The sequence below is a fragment of the Oncorhynchus keta genome, chromosome 2, assembly GCF_023373465.1.
Source record: "Oncorhynchus keta strain PuntledgeMale-10-30-2019 chromosome 2, Oket_V2, whole genome shotgun sequence".
NCBI lineage: Eukaryota > Metazoa > Chordata > Actinopteri > Salmoniformes > Salmonidae > Oncorhynchus > Oncorhynchus keta.
Genome location: NC_068422.1, coordinates 49,065,652 through 49,088,181, shown reverse-complemented (window position 1 = coordinate 49,088,181; position 22,530 = coordinate 49,065,652). Strand labels below are relative to the sequence as shown.

General features: G+C 42.1%; 1 protein-coding gene across 3 annotated transcripts; it reads right to left on the bottom strand.

Annotated features, from left to right (window-relative positions):
* Positions 1–4,986: 4,986 nt before the first annotated feature.
* fignl1 (fidgetin-like 1) lies at positions 4,987–14,587 on the bottom strand. Of its 3 annotated transcripts, none has more exons than XM_035799442.2 (2): positions 14,418–14,587; positions 4,987–7,460 (listed from the first exon to the last, which is right to left on the bottom strand). In XM_035799442.2, exon 2 carries the CDS (start codon positions 7,441–7,443, stop codon positions 5,500–5,502), a length of 1,944 nt encoding a protein of 647 aa, XP_035655335.1. In that variant the 5' UTR covers positions 7,444–7,460; positions 14,418–14,587; the 3' UTR covers positions 4,987–5,499. The 3 variants fall into 3 exon arrangements, with proteins under 3 accessions (XP_035655335.1, XP_035655343.1, XP_052334006.1); XM_035799450.2 differs by lacking the exon at positions 14,418–14,587 and adding an exon at positions 13,924–14,368; XM_052478046.1 differs by lacking the exon at positions 14,418–14,587 and adding an exon at positions 9,285–9,482.
* Between the last annotated feature and the right edge of the window lie 7,943 nt (positions 14,588–22,530).

Here is a 22,530-nt window from a genome sequence, read left to right as displayed (position 1 = left end):
ATTGTATGTATTTTATTGGTTTAAGAAGACTGTATTTGTCTATTGTTGTGACCTAGATGAAGATCAGATCAAATTGTATTACTAATTTATGCAGAAATCCAGGTATTTCCAAAGGGTTCACATACTTTTTCTTGCCACTGTACCTGATGGTAGAATATGACATTATTCTGGGTATCAAGTGTCTGGATCTGCCATCCCAGCACCAGAGGAATTCTGTGTATCTGTCCCAGTCCAGCTTTGGGGAGCCTTGCTGTTCTGACAGGCTTCCACCAACCCTCTGGCATGTGCGCACTACTTGCATTGCTGGCTGATTTTACAAAGTTTCAATACTGCAGCCAACCCCAGAACTCTGAAATATTAATCAGCGACTTGACAAAAATAATGAAAAATACATGAAACCTTTTCATGGTCTTCCAGTTTTTCAAAGATCGTGTGCACGATTTTCATAAAACAATCTATAATCGTCTCCTTCTCAACCAGTGACAGTCTATTAACAGAAAGGCATTCAACTTAAAAGGAGATAAACTACATTCAAAATCTCTGTTGACTCCTTGTACATCTGGAGAACTAAGACTTGGCAGAGAGGGCAAGTTTCAGCTAAGGGGAGGACAGTCTTTAATTTGGTGAAACACAACTGAATAGCTTAGTGAGAGGAGCAGGATACCAAAAGTACTTGTTTTGGGATCATTCAAATATGGATTCTTACAGAAACAATTCAATTACAGTTTTCCTGTCACATACCAGCTTAATAGCATATGGTCACTGTGACAGGCAGAGGCAATACAAGGCAGATCAGTGGGCGAGCCTCATCATGAGATCAGGATCCTCCAATCAATTAGTTAAGTCAATGTTTCAGGAACATTTTGGATTCTCTGTTTGAGAATTCGTTTTTATTTAAGTCAAATTCGTATTTACAATGACGGCCTCCTGCGGGGATGAGGGCTGGGATTTAAAAATATATATATAGGACAACACGTCATGACAAGAGACACCACATAAAGAGAGGCCTAAGACGACAACACAGCATGGCAGCAACACATGAGAACACAGCATAGAAGCAACACAACACATGGTACAAACAATTGGGCATAGACAACAGCACAAAGGGCAAGAAGTTAGAGACAACAATACATCAGGTGACGCAGCCACAACTGTCAGTAAGTGTCCATGATTGAATGAAGAGATTGAGATAAAACTGTCCAGTTGGAGTGTTTTTTTGCAGCTCGTTCCAGTTGCTAGCTGCAGTGAACTGACAAGAGGAGCGACCCAGGGGTGTGTGTTCTGTCAGGACCTTTAACAAAATGTGACTGGCAGAACAGATGTTGTATGTGGAGGAGGAGGGCTGCAGTAGGTATCTCAGATAGGGGGGAGTGAGGCCTAAGAGGGTTTTATAAATAAGCATCAACCAGTTGGTCTTGCGACGGGTGTACAGAGATGACCGATTTACAGAGGAGTATAGAGTGCAGTGATGTGTCCTATAAGGAGCATTCGTGGCAAATCTGATGGCCGAATGGTAAAGAACATCTAGCTGCTCGAGAGCACCCTTACCTGTCGATCTATAAATTACGTCTCCGTAATCTAGCATGGGTAGAATGGTCATCTGAATCAGGGTTAGGTTGGCAGCTGGGTGAAAGAGGAGTGATTATGAAAGAGGAAACCAAGTCTAGATTTAACCTTAGCCTGCAGCTTTGATATGTGCTGAGAGGACAGTGTCTAGCCATACTCCCAAGAACTTGTATCAAGCTCTAAACCCTCAGAGGTAGCAATCACACCGGTGGGGAGAGAGGCATTCTTCTTACCAAACCACGTGACCTTTGTTTTGGAGATGTTTAGAACAAAGTTAAGGGCAGAGAAAGCCTGTTTGACACTAAGACAGCTTTGTTGTAGAGCGTTTAACACAAAATTCAGGGAGGGGCCAGCTGAGTATAAGATTATCATCAGTGTATAAATGGATGAGAGAGCTTCCGACTTCCTGAGGTATGTTGTTGAGAAGACAGTGGGGCCTTGGAGTACTCCCTTGGTGACAGGTAGTGGCTGAGACAGATGTTCTGAATTTATACACTGCACTCTGAGAGTGGTAGTTAGGAAACCAGGCCAAAGACCCCTCAGACACCAATACTCCTTAGCCGGCCCACAAGAATGGTATTGTCTACCGTATCAAAAAGCATTCGACTGGCCAATAACAATAGAAGCACAATATTGCTGAGAATAAAAGGCAATAGTGACATAATTTAGGACCTTTAACGATGCAGTGACACATCCATAACCTGAGCTGAAACCAAATTGCATACCAGAGAGAATACTAAACATGAAGAAAGCCAGTCAGTTGATCATTGACATGTTTATCAAAAGTTTTGGAAAAACAGGGCAAAATAGAAATTGGCCTATAACAGTTAGGAACAGCTTGATCTCCCCCTTCAATAAAGGATGCACTGTGGCTGCCTTCCAAGCAATAGAAACCTCCCCAGAGAGGAAAGAAAGGTTAAAAAAGGTCAGAGATAGGCTTGGTGATGATAGGGGCAGCAACCTTAAAGAAGAAAGGGTCTAAACCATCTGATCCAGATGTTTTTTGGGGGTCAAGTTTAAGGAGCTCCTTTAGCACCTTGGACTCAGTGACCGCCTGCAGGGAGAAACTTTGTAATGGGACAGGGGGAAAAGATGGAGGAGCATCGGGGCTTGTCGCATTAGAAGGGGTGGGAGATGAGATGTTAGACTGGCAAGGAGGCATGGCTGAGTCAAATAGGAATCCTGAATTAATGAAGTGGTGATTAAAAGAGCTCAGCCATGTGCTCCTTGTCAGTAACAGCCACATCATCAACATTAAGGGACATGGGCAGCTGAGGAGCGTTTATTCTGCAGGTCTGTAACCATTTCCCAGAACTTCTTGGGATTGGATCCACAGAGAGAACTGAGCCTTAAAGTAACTAACTTTGACCTTCTGGATAGCCTGAATGCACGTATTTGCCTGAATGAGAGCGAGTTTGTCTGAGTATGCATGTGCCTTTTGCAGACCTGCCAACCCTGTCCAACATTTTAGAGTACCAGACGCACGCGGAAAATTGCAGATACAACTCACCTGCATGGCACGCGCTGAATTGGGGTTCTTTCCCCTGCAAGCTCGTGCGCATGCTGTTTGATGGTCTGATCGCAATTATAGAATTATACCAACTCAAGTATTCTTGACAGCATTCCATTGACACAAAGTCACTAACAAGACATAATTAGAAAGAAGACACAAAGGGCCTTTATTCTTGGAGATGTTTAATTTTACTAAACAAATAATAAGTTATTTGTTTAGGTACAAAATGTACAAACGTCGCATCCACGATAAAACATTTTTAAAAACTCTGATATGATAAGAACGAATGTTTGAAGAGCATCAGTATGAAATAAACATGTTATCCATAATAAAACGGAAAAGGCTATGATAGGAGACAGTGGGTGAGAACAAATCTTCTGGAGACATTCAAATGTTCAGGAAATCATTTCCTAGACAGATTTGCCTGGTAGCTAGCAGATTTAGCCTTACGCAGCATGGCATCAGGGTAGACTTCTCTGTGGCAAACAGTTCCTTTGGCAATCGTTGAAACCGTCGGTAACGAGGGCACTCGGCATGTCTGTACTGAGGGAGGCTCTGTACTGGGTTTTGTTCTTGGAAACGAGACTGAATATTCGATCGCAGTCTGCATTGCTGTGGAATATGACCAATATCCCCAGCATCACAGCCGAAAGGTGGGAGTAGACAAGGCTGCCCCTCCCTTTTCATTGTGCCGATTTCTCTCTAGGCCTGATCCGTGCGCATGTTGACCAGACTCTGCTCAAAGGTTGTTGCCTGATAATAGTCTAAACTCCTCTTCCACCAGATCAAGAGAGGCTCCCTCAGGAATAATGAAGGGAAAGCATGCCATGAAAAAGTTGAGGGATGAGGACTTGTCAGTCTGCCTTTTGGCAATGTCAGCGACCACTGCATGCTGAAGGAGCACATCTCCAAATGTATATTTCAGCAACATGTAGTCTACTGCAAAATACATTTATTTTCTGACATCTGCATAGAAGGTCTTCAGATCCAGCTTGCCTTGGCCCCCAAGTTTAGTCTCTAAAGCAGAGGAACGCTTGTGACCTCACAAACAGGGCTAATCACTAGGGCCAGCTCAAAAGGTTTTTAGACACGTTCTTAAATCAACACTAAAAAGCTCAATAATTTAGAAAACATAAAAATAAAAACAAATGATCGCATCGACACAGAGCGCAGACTGGTTACCGCAAAGGGAATCTGAACGCTGTTCGCTAGACGTAGAGGTAGGTGCCTATTGTAATTTCTTTGCAGCGCATACATCAATTCAGATTTTCGAAATGGTCAAAATCTAAAATATAGTGCAAAGGCATTTTAGAAGCATAGCCTCTATAGCTAATACCGGACACTAATTCACTAATCGCGCAGTCTTCTAAATTCCCGACTCCATTTAATGCCAATATATATATATTTTTTAAAAACATTTATTATACTTTTGTAATGCTTTTTGTGACGTGGGTCATAATTACAGTTAGTCTACCAGGTTGTGTGATCCTCGTAATGTTACGTGGAAAATACAACTAATGGGACGCAGAATTAAATGTATATCACACTCGCACAAATGAAGTTATTTTTCGTATTTGCATTTCAACTTCCTTCACTGGCAAATGCAAGTGAACTGCTGGTACTTTAGAGCCCACTGAATGTTCATTTTATGTTCACTAACGTTCGCTTGAAACAATTAGTGTTTACCTTTCCACAACACACGGAGTCAAAAAGGGATTTCTCCATGTATTTACTTACAGCTGACGTCGGCAAACTCAGCATCATAACAAACAGGAGGGGCAGACACGGGGTAGCTACATCGAATAATGATTTTTTAATCTCCATGTCCATTGACACAAACTCCATACACGTCTGTGTTGCAGCTCGAGAATCAGGATGTTAGATTTACTCAGTGGATGTATTTAAAAAAAATTAAAATGTAAATAAAATGACAAAAATAAATAAATCAGGCCCTATTCATTTCTGCGTACTTTTAACTCGGATCTCGTACCTGCATACATGTACAGAGAATTGCGTAGTTGGTACGCAAAATGCGTGCGTGTTGGCAGGTCTGCTTTCGCCAAATGGAATTTTTGAGGTGGAGTAACTTTGCCAGATCACGGTCGAATGAATGTAAACTGTAAATTAGAAAATTTATTAGGAACATATTACTTACACCAACATCTTATTTAGTGAATTAACAGTGTAGAAAAACAAATAGCCTATATTTGGAAATAAACATTGTGCCATGGATTAGTAAATGAAAAATCAAGTTAACATTGAGACAGATTATTAAAATAGTCTCATTTTATGGTGGAGTCTGTTGCAGGAAATCTAAAATGCAATTTTATTTACTCAACATAAACTAAACATATCCCCAACAGCAGTAAATGGCAAATATAGGCTAATATGTGTAATGTGAGTCCATACTGCTTCCCTGATCAACGACCACAACCAAAGGTATTGTTCCACTCCTCATAGAGCTCCAGGTCTTTGGCTGAGACGCTGGGCCTCACGATCCTCAGGGCCTCCTGGAAGTCACAGTGGAGGATGGGCCGCACCTGGTCGGGGGTGATGGTGGCAATGTCACTGAGCTGGATGCTCCGGATGGGGCCCAGCGCTGCCTCCCGGCACAGTCCTGTCATATCGGCCCCGGAAAAGCCCTCCGTCCCGGTGACCACGTTCTCCAGCTCTTCCTCTTCCAGCTGGCTTTTCTCGCAGGCCATGAGGTTAGAGACTATCTGCCGTCTTGCGGCTGCCTCGGGAAGGGGGATGTAGAGGCGTTTGGAAAGGCGGCGCCGAGCCGCCTCGTCTATCTCCTGAGGGCGGTTGGTGGCACCCACCACCAGGATGCGGTCGTCGGCTGAGGTGGCCGCCCCATCCAACTGAACCAGGAACTCAGTCTTTATCCGCCGGGATGACTCGTGCTCCCCGTCCGTACGCTGGGACAGCAGAGAGTCTATCTCGTCGATGAAGATGACTGCTGGCTGGTGGCAGCGGGCAATGGCGAAGAGTGCTCTCACCATTTTCTCTCCCTCCCCCACCCACTTTGAGGTGAGAGATGAGGCGCTGATGCTGAAGAAGGTGGCGCCTGACTGGCAAGCAATGCACTTCCCAATCAGAGTTTTTCCTGTCCCCGGGGGCCCAAATAGGAGGATGCCTTTGGGTGGACCACGGAGGCCAGTGAAGATGTCAGGCCGGAGCATAGGCCACACAACAATCTCCTTGATGGTGGCTTTGGCAAACTCCAGGCCAGCAATGTCATCCCAGGCTACGGGCGGCCCGTGGTCCATAATTTCACTCATGATCAACTCGATCATCTTTGGCTCAAAGTTTTTCAGACGCTCGTCTACTGGCTGAGTCTCCTGGGCATTGTTGCTACCGACCCCACCCTCCTTGTCCTCTTGCCTTGGCATTGGGGACACAAATTTGGAAAATGTCCCCCGTGACCTGTTGGCCCCCAGTGACTTCTTAGTGGAATTTCCCATGGCAACCACCATCCCAGGGGGCTGCTGAGCTCTCTGGGGCTGGTTGGAGTGCTTTTTCTGCTGATCAACAATAAACTGCTCCCTTGCACTTTTGAAGTTAGTGCCACCACCACGTGAGTCTTGCCCTCTAGATGCCCCCCCTCTGCCACTCTCTCCACAGGAGTTATAGAATGTCTTCCTTTTGGAGGGGTTAGAGTTGAAGAAGACAGATTGGTTCGCTTCAGGGCCTGGGTTTGGATGTGGTGGAGCTGAGGCGTGCTGGCCAAACAGAGACTGAGCACTTCCTGAGGGGCCAGCAGAGGAATTGTGGTGGCTGGGGAATCCCTCAGGGCCTCTTGGTCTCTCTGCAGTAATACTCTGTAAATTGCTGAAAGTGCTGTTGCCCGCAGCCTTGGGCCATGATGTGGGTCCCAGGGGTTTGAATGGAGGCTCTGCAGCTCTGAGTCCAGTGGAGGAAACAACAGGCAGGGAGCTGCCTCTGCTCTCTTGTCCAACAGTGACGTTAACATCTGCAGGTGCCACCAGGGACTTTCCACCCCCTGTCCCAGCCTGAATCATCTTCTGCACGCACGGCAGCTCCAGGACATTCACAGTCGTCAGGGACGACTCCCATTTGTCGCTGTGGTTCCTCTGACTGCGGGCCAGGTGCAGTGCGCTCTCTGCATAGTTGTTAAGCCCCGTGCGAGGGTCGTCCGAGTCCAGCACTGCGGCATAGCGTTCAGAGTAAGTCCTGAGCAGGCTGGCCGTGCCGGCCTGAGAGAGCTGGGAGCTCGCCCATGCATATTGAATGGCGAGGATGTGCGCCCGATAGGCGTCTGCCGTCTGCTCAGGTGCGCAGGTGCCAGATGAAATGTCAAAGGACCTCCGCTGCCACTCGCCTAGGTGTGCACCACTCATGCCTGGCGTGCTCCAACCTGTTTGAGAAATGAGGGACAGGACTCATTAAAAATGCATGACCCAAGAAGCAGCCAGGCAAACAATAACACACAGAGAGAGAAGACAGTCATTTTATAAATTCCATGAGCCTCAGTAAGTTGTGTTGACAGCCTGGTCTCATAGACTAGACTTAACATAGTAAATCTGGGACACTCAAATGTGTATGATATGTTACGTTTGGTATGGTTACATTAAGACAGAAGGTTACTTAAGGCAATAACGAAAGAGGGTGGTTGGTCAGGGTGGGTGTATAATGCTAATGTCTTGTAACCCAAAAGGTTGTCCGTTCGAATCTCATCGCAGACAACTTTAGCAACTTATTACTTTTCAGCTACTTTAAAACTGCTAGCATGTCAGTTAACCCTCCCCCGAGCCTTAACCCTTTAACCAAATGCCTAACCTTAACCCCTAACCTAGCTAACATTAGCCACCTAGCTAACGTTAGCATTAGCCAGCAAACCACCTAGCTAATGTTGGCTACAACAAATTGGACTTCGTAACATAATTGTACGAATTGCAATTTGTAGTAACATATCATACGAAATCTGATTGACATCCACAAATAAATACATACTCGCCATAAGACGGAGTTCCCCTCGACAAAAATTGGGGAAAACTAACATTTCCCATTGACCCACATTGTAAAAGAGCCATCTTTGTCATCAAATTTTATTCATACAGAAATCACAAAACAAAAAAAAGCTGCTGCGTTGTTCAATGTACAAATCAATACCTACGGTTCACAATGCTATGCGTGTGGAAAACATTCCATCACAGGTAAGATATAGGGGTTAAAGCAACAACAACAAAAAACATGGCTGAAACTTAGGTCGATCTCAGATCGATTGTTTGGGGCCAAATTAACCTCCCCCTTTCATGTAAGAAAGTCATGACCATCATGCTTTTAGCGAAAGAGGATCATTTTGTACATGTATTAAACTGCAAGTTTGACCAATTCCAGTCCCCTTGCTTAGAGGGTTCAGGCTCCTCACCAGGATCATTTTTATGTAGGACTGAGTAGCTTAGTTCTGGTGACTTTTTAAAAATACATTATGTTCCTAAATTAATGAAAATAAAATGATGCTGGCACCATCTAAAATATAATTTGCACCTCCTGAAATGGGCACAATATTTTACTAGTAAACACTTTAAAATATTTTAACATATTCGACCATGCATACATAAGCTTATGCATGGTCTATATTTTCAGATGTGCTGTGAGCAATAGGCATTATCACCTGTAACCAACTGCTGAAGCATAGTTTGTCCATCTGCATTTACCCCATTGGACACAACATCCTAATTTTTTATTATTAATTATTTTAAAAAACATACATAAATACGTTATTATTAAATACTTTTCAGCCAAAAAATGTAATAGCTTTTTGTTTCAAATCAAATGTTATTGGTCACATACACTAGGTTAGCAGATGTTATTGCGAGGGGAGTGGAATGCTTATGCTTCTAGTTCCGACAGTGCAGCAATATCTAACATGTAATCTAACAATTCCACAACAACTACCTAATACACACAAATCTAAGTAAAAAAATAGAATATATACATATACATATATGGATGAGCAATGACAGAGCGGCATAGGGAAAATGCAATAGATGGTATAAAACACAGTATATACATATATGAGTAATGCAAGATATGTAAGCATTATTAAAGTGACAAGTGATCCATTTATTAGCGGCCAATGATTTCAAATCTGAATGTAGGCAGCAGTCTCTCTGTGTTAGTGATGGCCTTGAGATTGAAAAATAGCTTCTGTCTCTCGGTCCCAGCTTTGATGCACCTGTACTGTCCTCGCTTTCTGGATGGTAGTGGGGTGAACAGGCAGTGGTTCAGGTGGTTGTTGTCCTTGATGATCTTTTTGGCCTTCCTGTGACATCAGGTGTCCTGGAGGGCATGTAGTTTTCCCCCCCGATGATGCGTTGTGCAGACCGCACCACCCTCTGGAGAGCCATGCGGTTTGGGGCGGTGCAGTTGCCATACTATACGGTGATGCAGCCCGACAGGATGCTCTCAATTGTGCATCTGTAAAAGTTTGTAAGGGTTATAGGTGACAAGCCATATTTCTTCAGCCTCCTAAGGTTGAAGAGGCACTGTTGTGCCCTCTTCACTACACTGTCTGTGTGGGTGGACCATTTCAGTTTGTCCGTGATGTGTACGCAGAGGAACTTACAGTGGGGCAAACAAGTATTTAGTCAGCCACCAAATTGTGCAAGTTCTCCCACTTAAAAATATGAGAGAAGCCTGTAATTTTCCTCATAGGTACACTTCAATTATGACAGACAAAATGAGAAAAAAAAAAATCCAGAAAAATCACATTGTAGGATTTTTTATGAATGTATTTGCAAATTATGGTGGAAAATAAGTCAATAACAAAAGTTTCTCTATACTTTGTTATATACCCTTTGTTGGCAATGACAGATGTCAAACATTTTCTGTAAGTCTTCACAAGGTTTTCATAACATTGTTGCTGGTATTTTGGCGCATTCCTTAATGCAGATCTCCTCCAGAGCAGTGATGTTTTGGGGCAACACGGACTTTCAACTCCCTCCAAAGATGTTCTATGGGGTTGAGATCTGGAGACTGGCTAGGCCACTCCTGGACCTTGAAATGCTTCTTACGAAGCCACTCCATTGCCCGGGCAGTGTGTTTGGGATCATTGTCGTGCTGAAAGACCCAGCCACGTTTCATATTCAATGCCCTTGCTGATGGAAGGAGGTTTTCACTCAAAATCTCACAATACATGGCCCCATTCATTCTTTCCTTTACACGGATCAGTCATCCTGGTCCCTTTGCAGAAAAACAGCCCCAAAGCATGATGTTTCCACCCCCATGCTTCACAGTAGGTATGGTGTTCTTTGGATGAAACTCAGCATTCTTTGTCCTCCAAACACAATGAGTTGAGTTTTTACCAAAAGGTTATATTTTGGTTTCATCTGACCATAGGACATTCTCCCAATCTTCTTCTGGATCATCCAAATGCTCTCTAGCAAACATCAGACAGGCCATGTACTGGCTTAAGCAGGGGGACACGTCTGGCACTGCAGGATTTGAGTCCCTGGCGGCGTAGTGTGTTACTGATGGTAGTCTTTGTTACTTTGGTCCCAGCTCTCTGCAGGTCATTCACTATGTCCCCCCGTGTGGTTCTGGGGTTTTTGCTTCCCGTTCTTGTGATCATTTTGACCCCACAGGGTGAGATCTTGCATGGAGCCCCAGAACGAGGGAGATTATCAGTGGTCTTGTATGTCTTCCATTTCCTAATAATTGCTCCCACAGTTGATTTCTTCAAACCAAGCTGCTTACCTATTGCAGATTCAGTCTTCCCAGCCTGGTGCAGGTCTACAATTTTGTTTCTGGTGTCCTTTGACAGCTCTTTGGTCTTGGCCATAGTGGAGTTTGGAGTGTGACTGTTTGAGGTTGTGGACAGGTGTCTTTTATACTGATAAGTTCAAACAGGTGCTATCAATACAGGAAGAAGTTACAGGTCTGTGAGAGCCAGAAATCTTGCTTGTTTGTAGGTGACCAAATACTTATTTTCCACCATAATTTGCAAATAAATTCATTTAAAAAATCCTACCATGTGATTTTATGTAAACTGTAAAACGTTCTATTACAATGTACAGTGCTTTCAGAAAGTATTCACACCCATTGAATTTTTCCACATTTTGTTGCGTTGAAGCCTGCATTTAAAATGGATTAAATTGAGATTTGTATTAGTCACTGGCCTACACAAAATACCACATAATGTCAAAGTGGAATTATGCTTTTAAAATGTTTTACTAATTAAATGAAAAGCTGAAATGTCTTGAGTCAAAAGTGCCTTCCACACCATTTTAAATTAAGCATGCCCCATTCAAAAAAATGTAGAACCAGGAACATGTATAGCCCTTGGTTCGCTCCAGACCTGACTGCCCTTGACAAGCACAAAAACATCCTGTGGCGTACTGCATTAGTATTGAATAGCCCCTGTGATATGCAACTTTTTAAGGGAAATTAGGAACCAATACACACAGGCAGTTTGAAAAAGCTAGCTTTCCTAACAGAAATTTGCATCCTCTAGCACAAACTCAAAAAAGTTCTGGGACACTGTATAGTCCATGGAGAATAAGAGCACCTCCTCCCAGCTGCCCACTGCACTGAGGCTAAGAAACATTGTCACCACCGATAAATAGACTATAATTGAGAATTTCAATAAGCATTTTTCTACAGCTGGCCATGCTTTCCACCTGGCTACCCCTACCAAATCCAAATAGCTGATGTTCTGAAAGAGCGGCAAAATCTGGACCCCTAGAAATCAGCTGGGCTAGACAATCTGGACCCTCTCTTTCTAAAATGATCTGCCAAAATTGTTGCAACCCCTATTACTAGCCTGCTCAACCTCTCTTTCGTATTGTCTGAGATTCCCAAAGATTGGAATGCTGCCGCGATCATCCCCCTCTTCAAAGGGGAGACGCTCTAGACACAAACTGCTACAGACCTATATCTAACCTACCCTTCGAAAGCAAAGTTAACAAACAGATTACCGACCATTTCGAATCCCAACGTACCTTCTCCGCTATGCAATCTGGTTTCAGAGCTGGTCATTGGTGCACCTCAGCCAAGCTCAAGGTCCTAAACGATATCATAACCGCCATCGATAAGACATTACTGTGCAGCCGTATTCATCGACCTGGCCAAGGCTTTCGACTGTCAATCACCGCATTCTTATCGGCAGACTCAATAGCCTTGGTTTCTCAAATGACTGCCTCTCCTAGTTCACCAACTACTTCTCAGACAGAGTTCAGTGTGTCAAATTAGATTAGAGGGCCTGTTGTCCGGGCCTCTGGCAGTCTATGGGGTTGCCACAGTGTTCAATTATCGTGCTGACTTTTCTCTGTATACATCAATGATGTCGCTCTTGCTGCTGGTGATTCTCTGATCCACCTCTACGCAGACAACACCATTCTGTATACTTCTGGCCCTTCCTTGGACACTGTGTTAACTAACCTCCAGACGAGCTTCAATGCCATACAACTCTCCTTCCGTGGCATCCAACTGCTGTTAAATGCAAGTGAAACTAAATGCATGCTCTTCAACCGATCGCTGGCCGCACGTCCAGCATCACTACTCTGGACGGTTCTGACTTAAAACATGTGGACAACTATAAATACCTAGGTGTCTGGCTAGACTGTAAACTCTCCTTCCAGACTCACATTAAGCATTTCCAATCCAAAATTAAAATCTGCTTCCTATTTCGCAACAAGCATCCTTCACTCATGCTGCCAAATATACCCTCGTAAAGCAGTACAAGCTCTAGCAAATGACATTCAAATTAGAGACATGTTTGCTTCTATGGCTAAAAGGTAGTGTCATTAAGCATAGAACACCAGACTAGCCTGGCATGCAACTAGCATTTGTAAACAGGCATATAATACCAGATCCGGAAGTTCAAACGCCTTTGCTAGCTAGAGTCAAAGAGTGCCTCAGCCCCTCTTGAATGGTAAACCTCTTTGGCTCCCCAAGCCCCCATTGGATATACACTACACAAAACAGACTTCCTCTCTGGGTGGAATGCAACAGAGTCCGCTGCCACCGTAAACCATTCTTGAATGCCACAATTGAACGAGTATAGAAATAAACGTGGTAGCAATGTTAAACTGGGATCCTCCTCTTAAAAAAAAAAAAAAAAAGGCCAAAAGTTATTTCAAACGTGTTCTCCTGCTGTTTGCATTAAGAATAGTTGTGCAATGACTGCTTGAACACGTGTATTTCCTTTGGCTCTAGCATTAAATTAGTCTCAAGAGGAATATTTATCTCGCATAGCACACACACAAGCCGACTAGGTAAATATGTAAACTAGTTTACTATGGGTTGTCTTATTTTGTTTTAGTAACATTACATTCCAGTAGCACTGGAAGGTTACATCATGAGTGACAAAGTATAGGCTTTGAATTACTTTTGCCAGCAGCTACAGTAGCCTACACGCCGCTGTCTGAGTTGAGCGCATTATTAGACTATTTAATTCCCTTCATCGGAACATCAGTGTCATCAACAATCATGCGGTGAAAATAAAATATTTGATTATATATTTCATGGAACAGACATGCTTCTGTCTGTATTAGGCAATGCAATTTCCAAAACAGCACAGAACAAGAAAATTGTGTTTGAAAAAGTTAACGTTAAAGGGTGCGGGGCGCAGACGTTGTGTCTATTATCTGACTGTAAATATACCAAACATAACATATCATACAAATTTGAGTGTCCTGGATCTACCCCCGAGTCCAGTTGGTGTTGAATAGATCGTCACATAACTTCACTTATTCAATGTGTCATGTCAATTAGCTAACTTCACATTTTAGCCACATGGCACATTTCCGAACTCCAATTGGGATTATGAATATAACGTCCGAAAGTGGAAGATAATGTTTTTGGAAAATATTTACCCACTAGCCTCGGCGTCACGGGTCCCCTAAATTACTGTTGTCATTTGTGTTCACGGTTGTCTTTAATTTTTTTTACTCGCTCCGAGCATATTTTCGTAACATCTGGCTGGATATCGAGGTGCAGCGCGACTGAAACAAGATGAACTGTAAATTTAGCGGGGACATTTTGCAGGCGACCAGGCTAGGCAAATGGACAGCTTTATCAAAAAAATAACTGCTTATTCTGTTCACATAGTGGCTTGCAGTATTTCAATCTTCTCGATTGAGCAGTGTGGATAAAGATAACATTTGGAATACAGTGGCATTTCCCATCCCTGCATTGACGTCCGCGTCGGATCCACGGTGTCTTAATGTAATGTAACCATGATTGCGTTCCGACCCAGTGCACGTCGTAAACAAGCACGGTAGGGTCGGTATCTTCTAGCTAGCTAGCTAGTTGGCTTAGCTAGCTAATTTACCAATTTAACGGGCGTGTTAGACAGATCTCGACTTACCACAGATACGTAACAAACAGTTGTAGCTGGAAAAATAGTGAATAACTTTTTTGCACCATGGAAAAGTGGTTATATCCCATTCACAGGCCCAGCTGGTACAAAAAAATGCTTTCCGTCCATAGGAAGAGAAGAAGCGAGAGGTTTTACTCCGCCCACGAAGTGACGAAATGTTGTATGGAGGTAAATGAGTGTCGAATTTGGTCAACAATAAAATATATTGCTACGTGAGGTTTATTTGTTCGAATATAATTTTCAGACTGGTTAGGTTGTTACGAATGCACTGATATAAGTGGACGCACGAGGCATTTTGGCAACTTTGGAGAGAAAAACGACTTTATAGCCTGTTGTCATAGCAACAGATAGAGGACTCGTCAAAGATATTTCAATGTGGAGTGCCAGAGGGCGTAAATTCAATTAATTATCATATTGTCCGTTCGTAAATTCAGAGCGTTTTTGCTCTGAGCGTTCAGAGTGCACACTGGACGCTCTGGCTGAGGAGAAGCGTTGATCCGAGTGTTCTGACATCACAACTGCAGTCAAGCACCCAACCAAACTGGCTAAAGTTAGCTAGCTTGTTAGCTACATCCAGACATAAATGAGAGAACACCTCACTCTGACCATTTTACTTGCCCTAGCAGAGCTGGTTAGGCTGTTTTCATGTCATCCAGAGTGTTGGTGACTGTAACTGTGCTGCTGGCAACCATTTAAAGATGCCTCTTTGCCGATGTTTACTGACACCAGCCATGTTCAACTCATCAGTTATTCTGTGCTCTGGCACACTCAGAAATCGGAGTAGATCGCCAGAGGGAATTTACGAATGCACCCTAAAGCAATAAGGCCAGAGGAGGTGTGGTACATGGCCAATATACAATGGCGAAGGGCTGTTCTTATACACAAAGCAATGGGTGCCTGGACACAGCCCCTAGCCGTGATATATTGGCCATATATCACAAACCCCTTATTGCTATTATAAACTGGTTACCAATGTAATTAGAGCAGTGAAAGGAAATGTTTTGTCATACCCATGGTACACGGCTGTCTGACAATCAGCATTCAGGGCTCGACCCACCCAGTTTATAAAACACATTTTAGCATGGACATTGCCATTGAGGGCTTCCACTATTTTAAAGTAGTCAACTGGGTGGGGATTCATATGAGTTGGGAGCAATCAGCCAATTCAAGAATAATACAATTGACTATTTTTAAATCGAGATAGCCTCAATGCTGTCACAGATGCTATAATGGCACAGATACAAAGATGAGTCCTCTATCTGATGTTCTGAAAGGGTTGCAAAATCAGGACCCCTACAAATCAGCTGGGCTAGACAATCTGGACCCTCTCTTTCTAAAATTATCCGCCACAATTGTTGCAACCCCTATTACTAGCCAGTTCAACCTCTCTTTTGTATTGTCTGAGATCCACAAAGATTGGAAAGCTGCCGCGGTCATCTTCCTCTTCAAAGTGGGAGACACTCTAGACCCAAACTATTACAGACCTATATCTATCCCAACCTGTCTTTCAATGGTCTTCAAAAGCCAAGTTAACAAACAGATCACCAACCATTTCGAATCCCAGCATACCTTGCTATGCAATCTGGTTTCCGAGCTGGTCATGGGCGCACTTCAGCCACGCTCAAGGTCTTAAATGATATCATATCTGCCATCGATAAAAGACAATACTGTACTGTGCAGCCGTATTCATTGATCTGGCCAAGGCTTTCGACTCTGTCAATCACCACATTCTTATCGGCAGACTCAACAGCCTTGGTTTCTCAAATGACTGCCTCGCCTGGTTCACCAACTACTTCTCAGACAGAGTTCAGTGTGTCAAATTGGAGGGCCTGTTGTCCGGACCTATGCCTTATCTCAGCTCAGTGGTCACCATAGCAGCACCCACCCATAGCACGCACTCCAGCAGGTATATCTCACTGGTCACCCCCAAAGCCTATTCCTCATTTGGCTGCCTTCCTTCCAATTCTCTGCTGCCAATGACTGGAACTAATTGCAAAAATCACTGAAGCTGGAGACTCATGTCTCCCTCACTAACTTTAAGCATCAGCTGTCAGAGCAGCTCACAGATCACTGCAACTGTACATAGCCCATCTGTAAATAGCCCATCCAACTACTTTATCCCCATATTGTTTTTGTTGTTGTTGTTGCTCCATTGCACCCCAGTATCTCTACTTGCACATTCATCTTCTGCACATCTATCACTCCAGGGTTTAATTGCTCAATTTTAATTATTTCACCACTATGACCTATTTATTGGCTTACCTCCCTAAACATACCTAATTTGCACACACTATATAGAATTTTTCTATTGTGTTATTGACTATACAGTGGGGAGAACAAGTATTTGATGCACTGCCGATTTTGCAGGTTTTCCTACTTACAAAGCATGTAGAGAGGTATGTCATTTTTATCAAAGGTACACTTCAACTGTGAGAGACGGAATCTAAAACAAAAACCCAGTATATCACATTGTATGATTTTTAAGTAATTAATTAGCATTTTATTGCATGACATAAGCATTCTCATTTTGTCTGTCATAGTTGAAGTGTACCTATGATGAAAATTACAGGCCTCTCTCATATTTTTACGTGGGAGAACTTGCACAATTGGTGGCTGACTAAATAATTTTTTGCACCACTGTAGATCAAGTTTGAATGGGGTAGGGTGTTCGGACACTAATGTGGTTTTCTAACAGCAAGGCTCAGATCAACATGGCAGTGTTGGTTGATTTAGTGAGTTTTTTATGTTTTTATTGCAGAATTATAGATCATTTTTAGTCAATGTTTTGTTGATATACAATTTCTGTTGATTTCAGCTTTATTGAATGGGAAATTGCCCTCCCTGGAATCCTGTGTTTCAGACATAAGGAAGTGGATGGCAGCAAATGTTCTACTTTTAAACTCGGACAAAACAGAGATGCTAGTTCTAGGTCCCAAGAAACAAAGAGATATTAAAAGAGATATTGTGAATTTAAGTATGATCTCTCTAATTCTTTATCTTTTTCTCTCTCTCTTTTTCTCTGAAGACCTGAGCCCTAGGACCATGCCTCAGGACTACTTGGCCTGATGACTCCTTGCTGTCTCCAGTCCACCTGGTCGTGCTGCTGCTCCAGGTTCGACTGTTCTGCCTTTGGCTATGAAACCCTGACCTTTTCACCGGACATGCCACCTTGTCCCAGACCTGCTGTTTTCAACTCTCTAGAGGCAGCAGGAGCTGTAAAGATACTCTGAATGATTGGCTATGAAAAGCCAACTGACATTTACTCCTGAGGTGTTGACCTGTTGCACCCTCTACAACCACTGTGATAATTATTATTTGACCCTGCTGGTCATCTATGAACATTTGAACATCTTGGCCATGTTCTGTTATAATCTCCACCCGGCACAGCAAGAAGAGGACTGGCCAGCCCTCATAGCATGGTTTCTCTCTAGGTTTCTTCCTAGGTTCTGGCCTTTCTACGGAGTATCTCCTAGCCACCATGCTTCTAAACCTGCATTGCTTGCTGTTTGGGATTTTAGGCTGGGTTTCTGTATAACACTTTGTGACATCAGCTGATGTAAGAAGGGCTTTATAAATACCTTTGATTGATTGAGTGTTGCCATTGTTTATAAAAGTTATTTTTCTATAGTGTCGAAATAAACACGTAGCTAACCTCCATATCACACACACAAATGGAAATCATAATACAATACTATGTGTGTACACATAGTACGATCAATTAGAGAAAGCCTCAAATATAACATTTATTCGTATAAATCCATTGTAATCATAAATCACAGCAAATTGGTTCGTGTTTCAAATCCAATCCAATGTTATTTGTCACATGCTTCATAAATAACAGGTTTAGACTAACAGTGAAGTGGTTACATGTCCTTTTTCAACAATGACGAGTTAAAGATAATTTTAAAAAACATTATATATACAGTACCAGTCAAAAGTTTGTTTTTACTATTTTCTACATTGTAGAATAATAGTGAAGACATCAAAACTATGAAATAACACATATAGAATTATGTAGTAAACAAAAAAGAAGTGTTAAACAAATCAAAATATATTTTAGATTCTTCAAAGTTGCCACCCTTTGCATTGATGACAGCTTTGCACACTCTTGGCATTCTCTCAACCAGCTTCATGACGTAGTCATCTGGAATGCATTTCAATTAACAGGTGTGCCTTGTTAAAAGTAAATTTGTGGACTTTCTTTCCTTAATGCATTTGAGCCAATCAGTTATGTATGACAAGGTAGGGGTGGTATACAGAAGGTAGCCATATTTGGTAAAATACCAAGTCCGTATTAAGGCAAGAACAGCTCAAATAAGCAAAGAGAAACAATAGTCCATCATTACTTTAAGACATGAAGGTCAGTCAATTGGGAAAATTTCAACAACTTTGAAAGTTTCTTCAAGTGCAGTCGCAAAAACCATCAAGCACTATGATAAAACTGCCTCTCATGAGGACTGCCACAGGAAAGGAAGACCCAGAATTACCTCTGCTGCAGAGGATAAGTTAATTCGAGTTACCAGCCTCAGAAATTGCAGGGCAAATAAATGCTTCACAGAGTTCAAATAACATACACATCTGAACATCAACTGTTCAGAGGAGACTGCGTGAATCAGGCCTCCGTGGTCTAATTGCTGCAAAGAAACCACTACTAAAGGACACCAATAATAAGAGACTTGCTTGGGCCAAGAAACACAAGCAATGGACATTAGACCGGTGGAAATCTGTTCTTTTGTCTGATGAGGCCAAATTGTAGATATTTGGTTCTAACCTCTGTGTCTTTATGAGATGTAGAAAAGGTTGAACGGAGTATCTCTGCATGCGTAGTTCCAACCGCGAAGCATGGGGGAAGAGGTGTGATGGTGTGGGGGTGCTTTGCTGGTTATTTATTCTATTATCCCTTTATTTAACTAGGCAAGCCAGTTAAGAACAAATTCTTATTTACAATGACGCCCTACCCCGGCCAAGCCTGGACGATGCTGGGCCAATTGTGCGCTGCCCTATGGGACTCTCAATCATGGTCGGATGTGATACAGCCTGGATGACACTGTCTGTGATTTATTTAGAATTCAAGGCACACTTAACCAGCATGTATTCCACAGCATTCTGCAGCGATACGCCATAGCATCTGGTTTGTGATTATTGGGACTATCATTTGTTTTTCAACAGGACAATGACACAACACACACCTAGGCTAAGTAAGGGCTATTTGAGCAAAAAAGAGAGTGATGGAGTGCTGCATCAGATGACCTGGGCTCCACAATCACCCGACCTCAACCCAATTGAGATGGTTTGGGATGAGTTGGACCGCAGAATGAAGGAAAAGTAGCCAACAAGTGCTCAGCATATGTGGGAATTCCTTCAATACTGTTGGAAAAGCATTCCAAGTGAAGGTGGTTGCGAGAATGCCAAGAGGCAAAGGGTGGCTACTTTGAAGAATCTAAAATCTAAAATAGATTTGGATTTGTTTAACACCTTTTTGGTTACTACATGATTCCATATGTGCTCTTTCATAGTTTTGATATATTCACTATTATTATATAACGTAGAAAATACTAAAAATAAAGAAAAACCCTTGAATGAGTAGATGTGTCCAAACTTTTGACAGGTATTGTATATATACATACAGCGCCTTTGGAAACTATTCAGACCCCTTAACATTATCCACATTTTGTTACGTTACAGCCTTATTCTAAAATGTATTAAATAGTTTTCCCCCTCATCAATCTACACACAATACCGCATATTGATAAAGCTTTTTTTTATCTACTGAAATATCACATTTACATAAGTATTCAGACACTTTACTCAGTATTTTGTTGAAATTCTTTTGGCAGTGAATACAGCCTTGGGCATGACGCTACAAGCTTGGGATCTTGGTCACCTCCCTGACCAAGGCTATTCTCCCCCGATTGCTCAGTTTGGCCGGGCGGCCAGCTCTAGGAAGAGACTTGGTGGTTCCAAACTTCTTCCATTTAAGAATGATGGGGGCCACTGTGCTCTTGGGAACCTTCAATGCTGCATAAATGTTTTAGTACCGTTCCCAAGATCTGTGCATCGAAACAATCCTGTCTCAGAGCTCTACGGACAATTCCTTTGACCTCATGGCTTGGTTTTTGCTCTGACATGGACTGTTAACTGTGGGACCTTATATAGACAGGTGTGTGCCTTTCCAAATAATTTCCAATCAATTTAATTTACCACAGGTGGACTCCAATCAAGTTGTAGAAACATCTCAATGAGGATCAATGGAAAGGATGCACCGGAGCTAAAATTTTGAGTCTCATAGCAAAGGGTCTGAATACTTACATATGTAAATAAGGTATTTCATTATTTTAATATTTTTTTATTTGCTAAAATTTCTAAAAACATGTTTCGCTTCCTCATTATGGGATATTGTGTGTAGATTGCTGAGGATGTTTTTTATTTATTTAAATCAAATCCATTTTAGAATAAGGCTATAACATAACAAAATATTGAAAAAGTCAAAGGGTCTGAATACTTCCCAAACGCACTGTATGGTTGAATCGTCAGCATACATGGACACGCATGCTTTGTTTAATGCCAGTGGCAGGTCATTGGTAAAAATAGAAGAGTACAGGGCCTAGAGAGCTTCCCTGTGGTACACCACACTTTACTTGTTTGACATTAGAGAAGCTTTCATTAAAGAAAACCCTCTGAGTTCTATAAGATAGATAGCTCTGAATCCATGATATGGCAGAGGTTGAAAAGCCATAACACATATGTTTTCTCAACAACAGGTTATGGTCAATAATATCAAAGGCTATACTGAAATCTAACAGTACAGCTCCCACAATCGTCTTATTATCAATTTCTTTCAACCAATCATCAGTAATTTGTGTCAGTGCAGTACATGTTGAGTGCCCTTCTCTATAAACATGCTGAAAGTCTGTTGTTAAGTTGTTTACAGAGAAATAGCATTGGTATTTGGTCAAACACAATTTTTTCCCATCAGTTTGCTAAGAGCTGTTAGCAAGCTAATAGGTCTGTTGTTAGAACCAGCTTTACTACTCTTGGCTTCCCTCCAGGTCTGAGAACAAAGACTTTCCAATAGGCTCAGATTAAATATATGACAGATAGGAGTGGCTATAAAGTCAGCTACCATCCTCAGTAGCTTTCCATCGAGGTTGTCAATGGCAAGAGTTTTTTCATTATTGATTGATAACAATACATTTTCCATCTCTCCCACACTAACTTTACAAAATTCAAACTTGCAATGGTTTTCTTTCATTATTTGCATTTTTATGCATGAGTAAGATGGCTCACTGTTCGTAGTTGGCATTTCCTGCCTAAGTTTGCCCATTTTGCCAATTAAGTCATCATTAAAATAATTGGAAATATCAAATGTTTTTGTGACGAATAAGCCATCTGATTTGATGAAAAATGGAGTTGAATTTGTCTTTCTGCCCATAATTTCATTTAAAGTACTCCAATGTTTTTTTTTCCATCATTCTTTATATCATTGATCTTGGCTTCATAATACAGTTTCTTCTTTTTTGAGTTAAGTCACATAAGTCAGCCAGGCAGATGTGCAGCCAGACTTATTAGTAAACTCCTTTTACCACATCTCTTTCAACCATACAGTTTTTGAATTCCTCATCAATCCACGGAACCTTAACAGTTCTACAAGTCAGTTTCTTAACAGGTGCCTGTTATCAATAATTGAAAGAATACATTTCATAAATTCATCAAGTACAGCGTCTGGATGGTCCTTATTTATCACATCAGACCAACAAATAGTTTTTACATCATCCACATCCACATCTTTTGTATGATCTTATACATTATTTTAGGCCCAGCTTTTGGAACTTTGGCTTTCCTGGATATAGCCACTATATTGTGATCACTGCATCCAATGGGTATGGATACAGCTTTAGAACAAAGTTCTACAGTATTAGTAAAAATGTGATCAATACACGTGGATGATCAGATTACAGGCACTGGTTACAGTGAGAAACTTCCTCTTGAGTGGACAGTTTGATGAAAACCTGTCAATATGCTGGTCCACAAGAAAGTACACCTCTCTGTTTACATCGCATACACTATCAAGCATTTCACACATTATTTACATACTGACTGT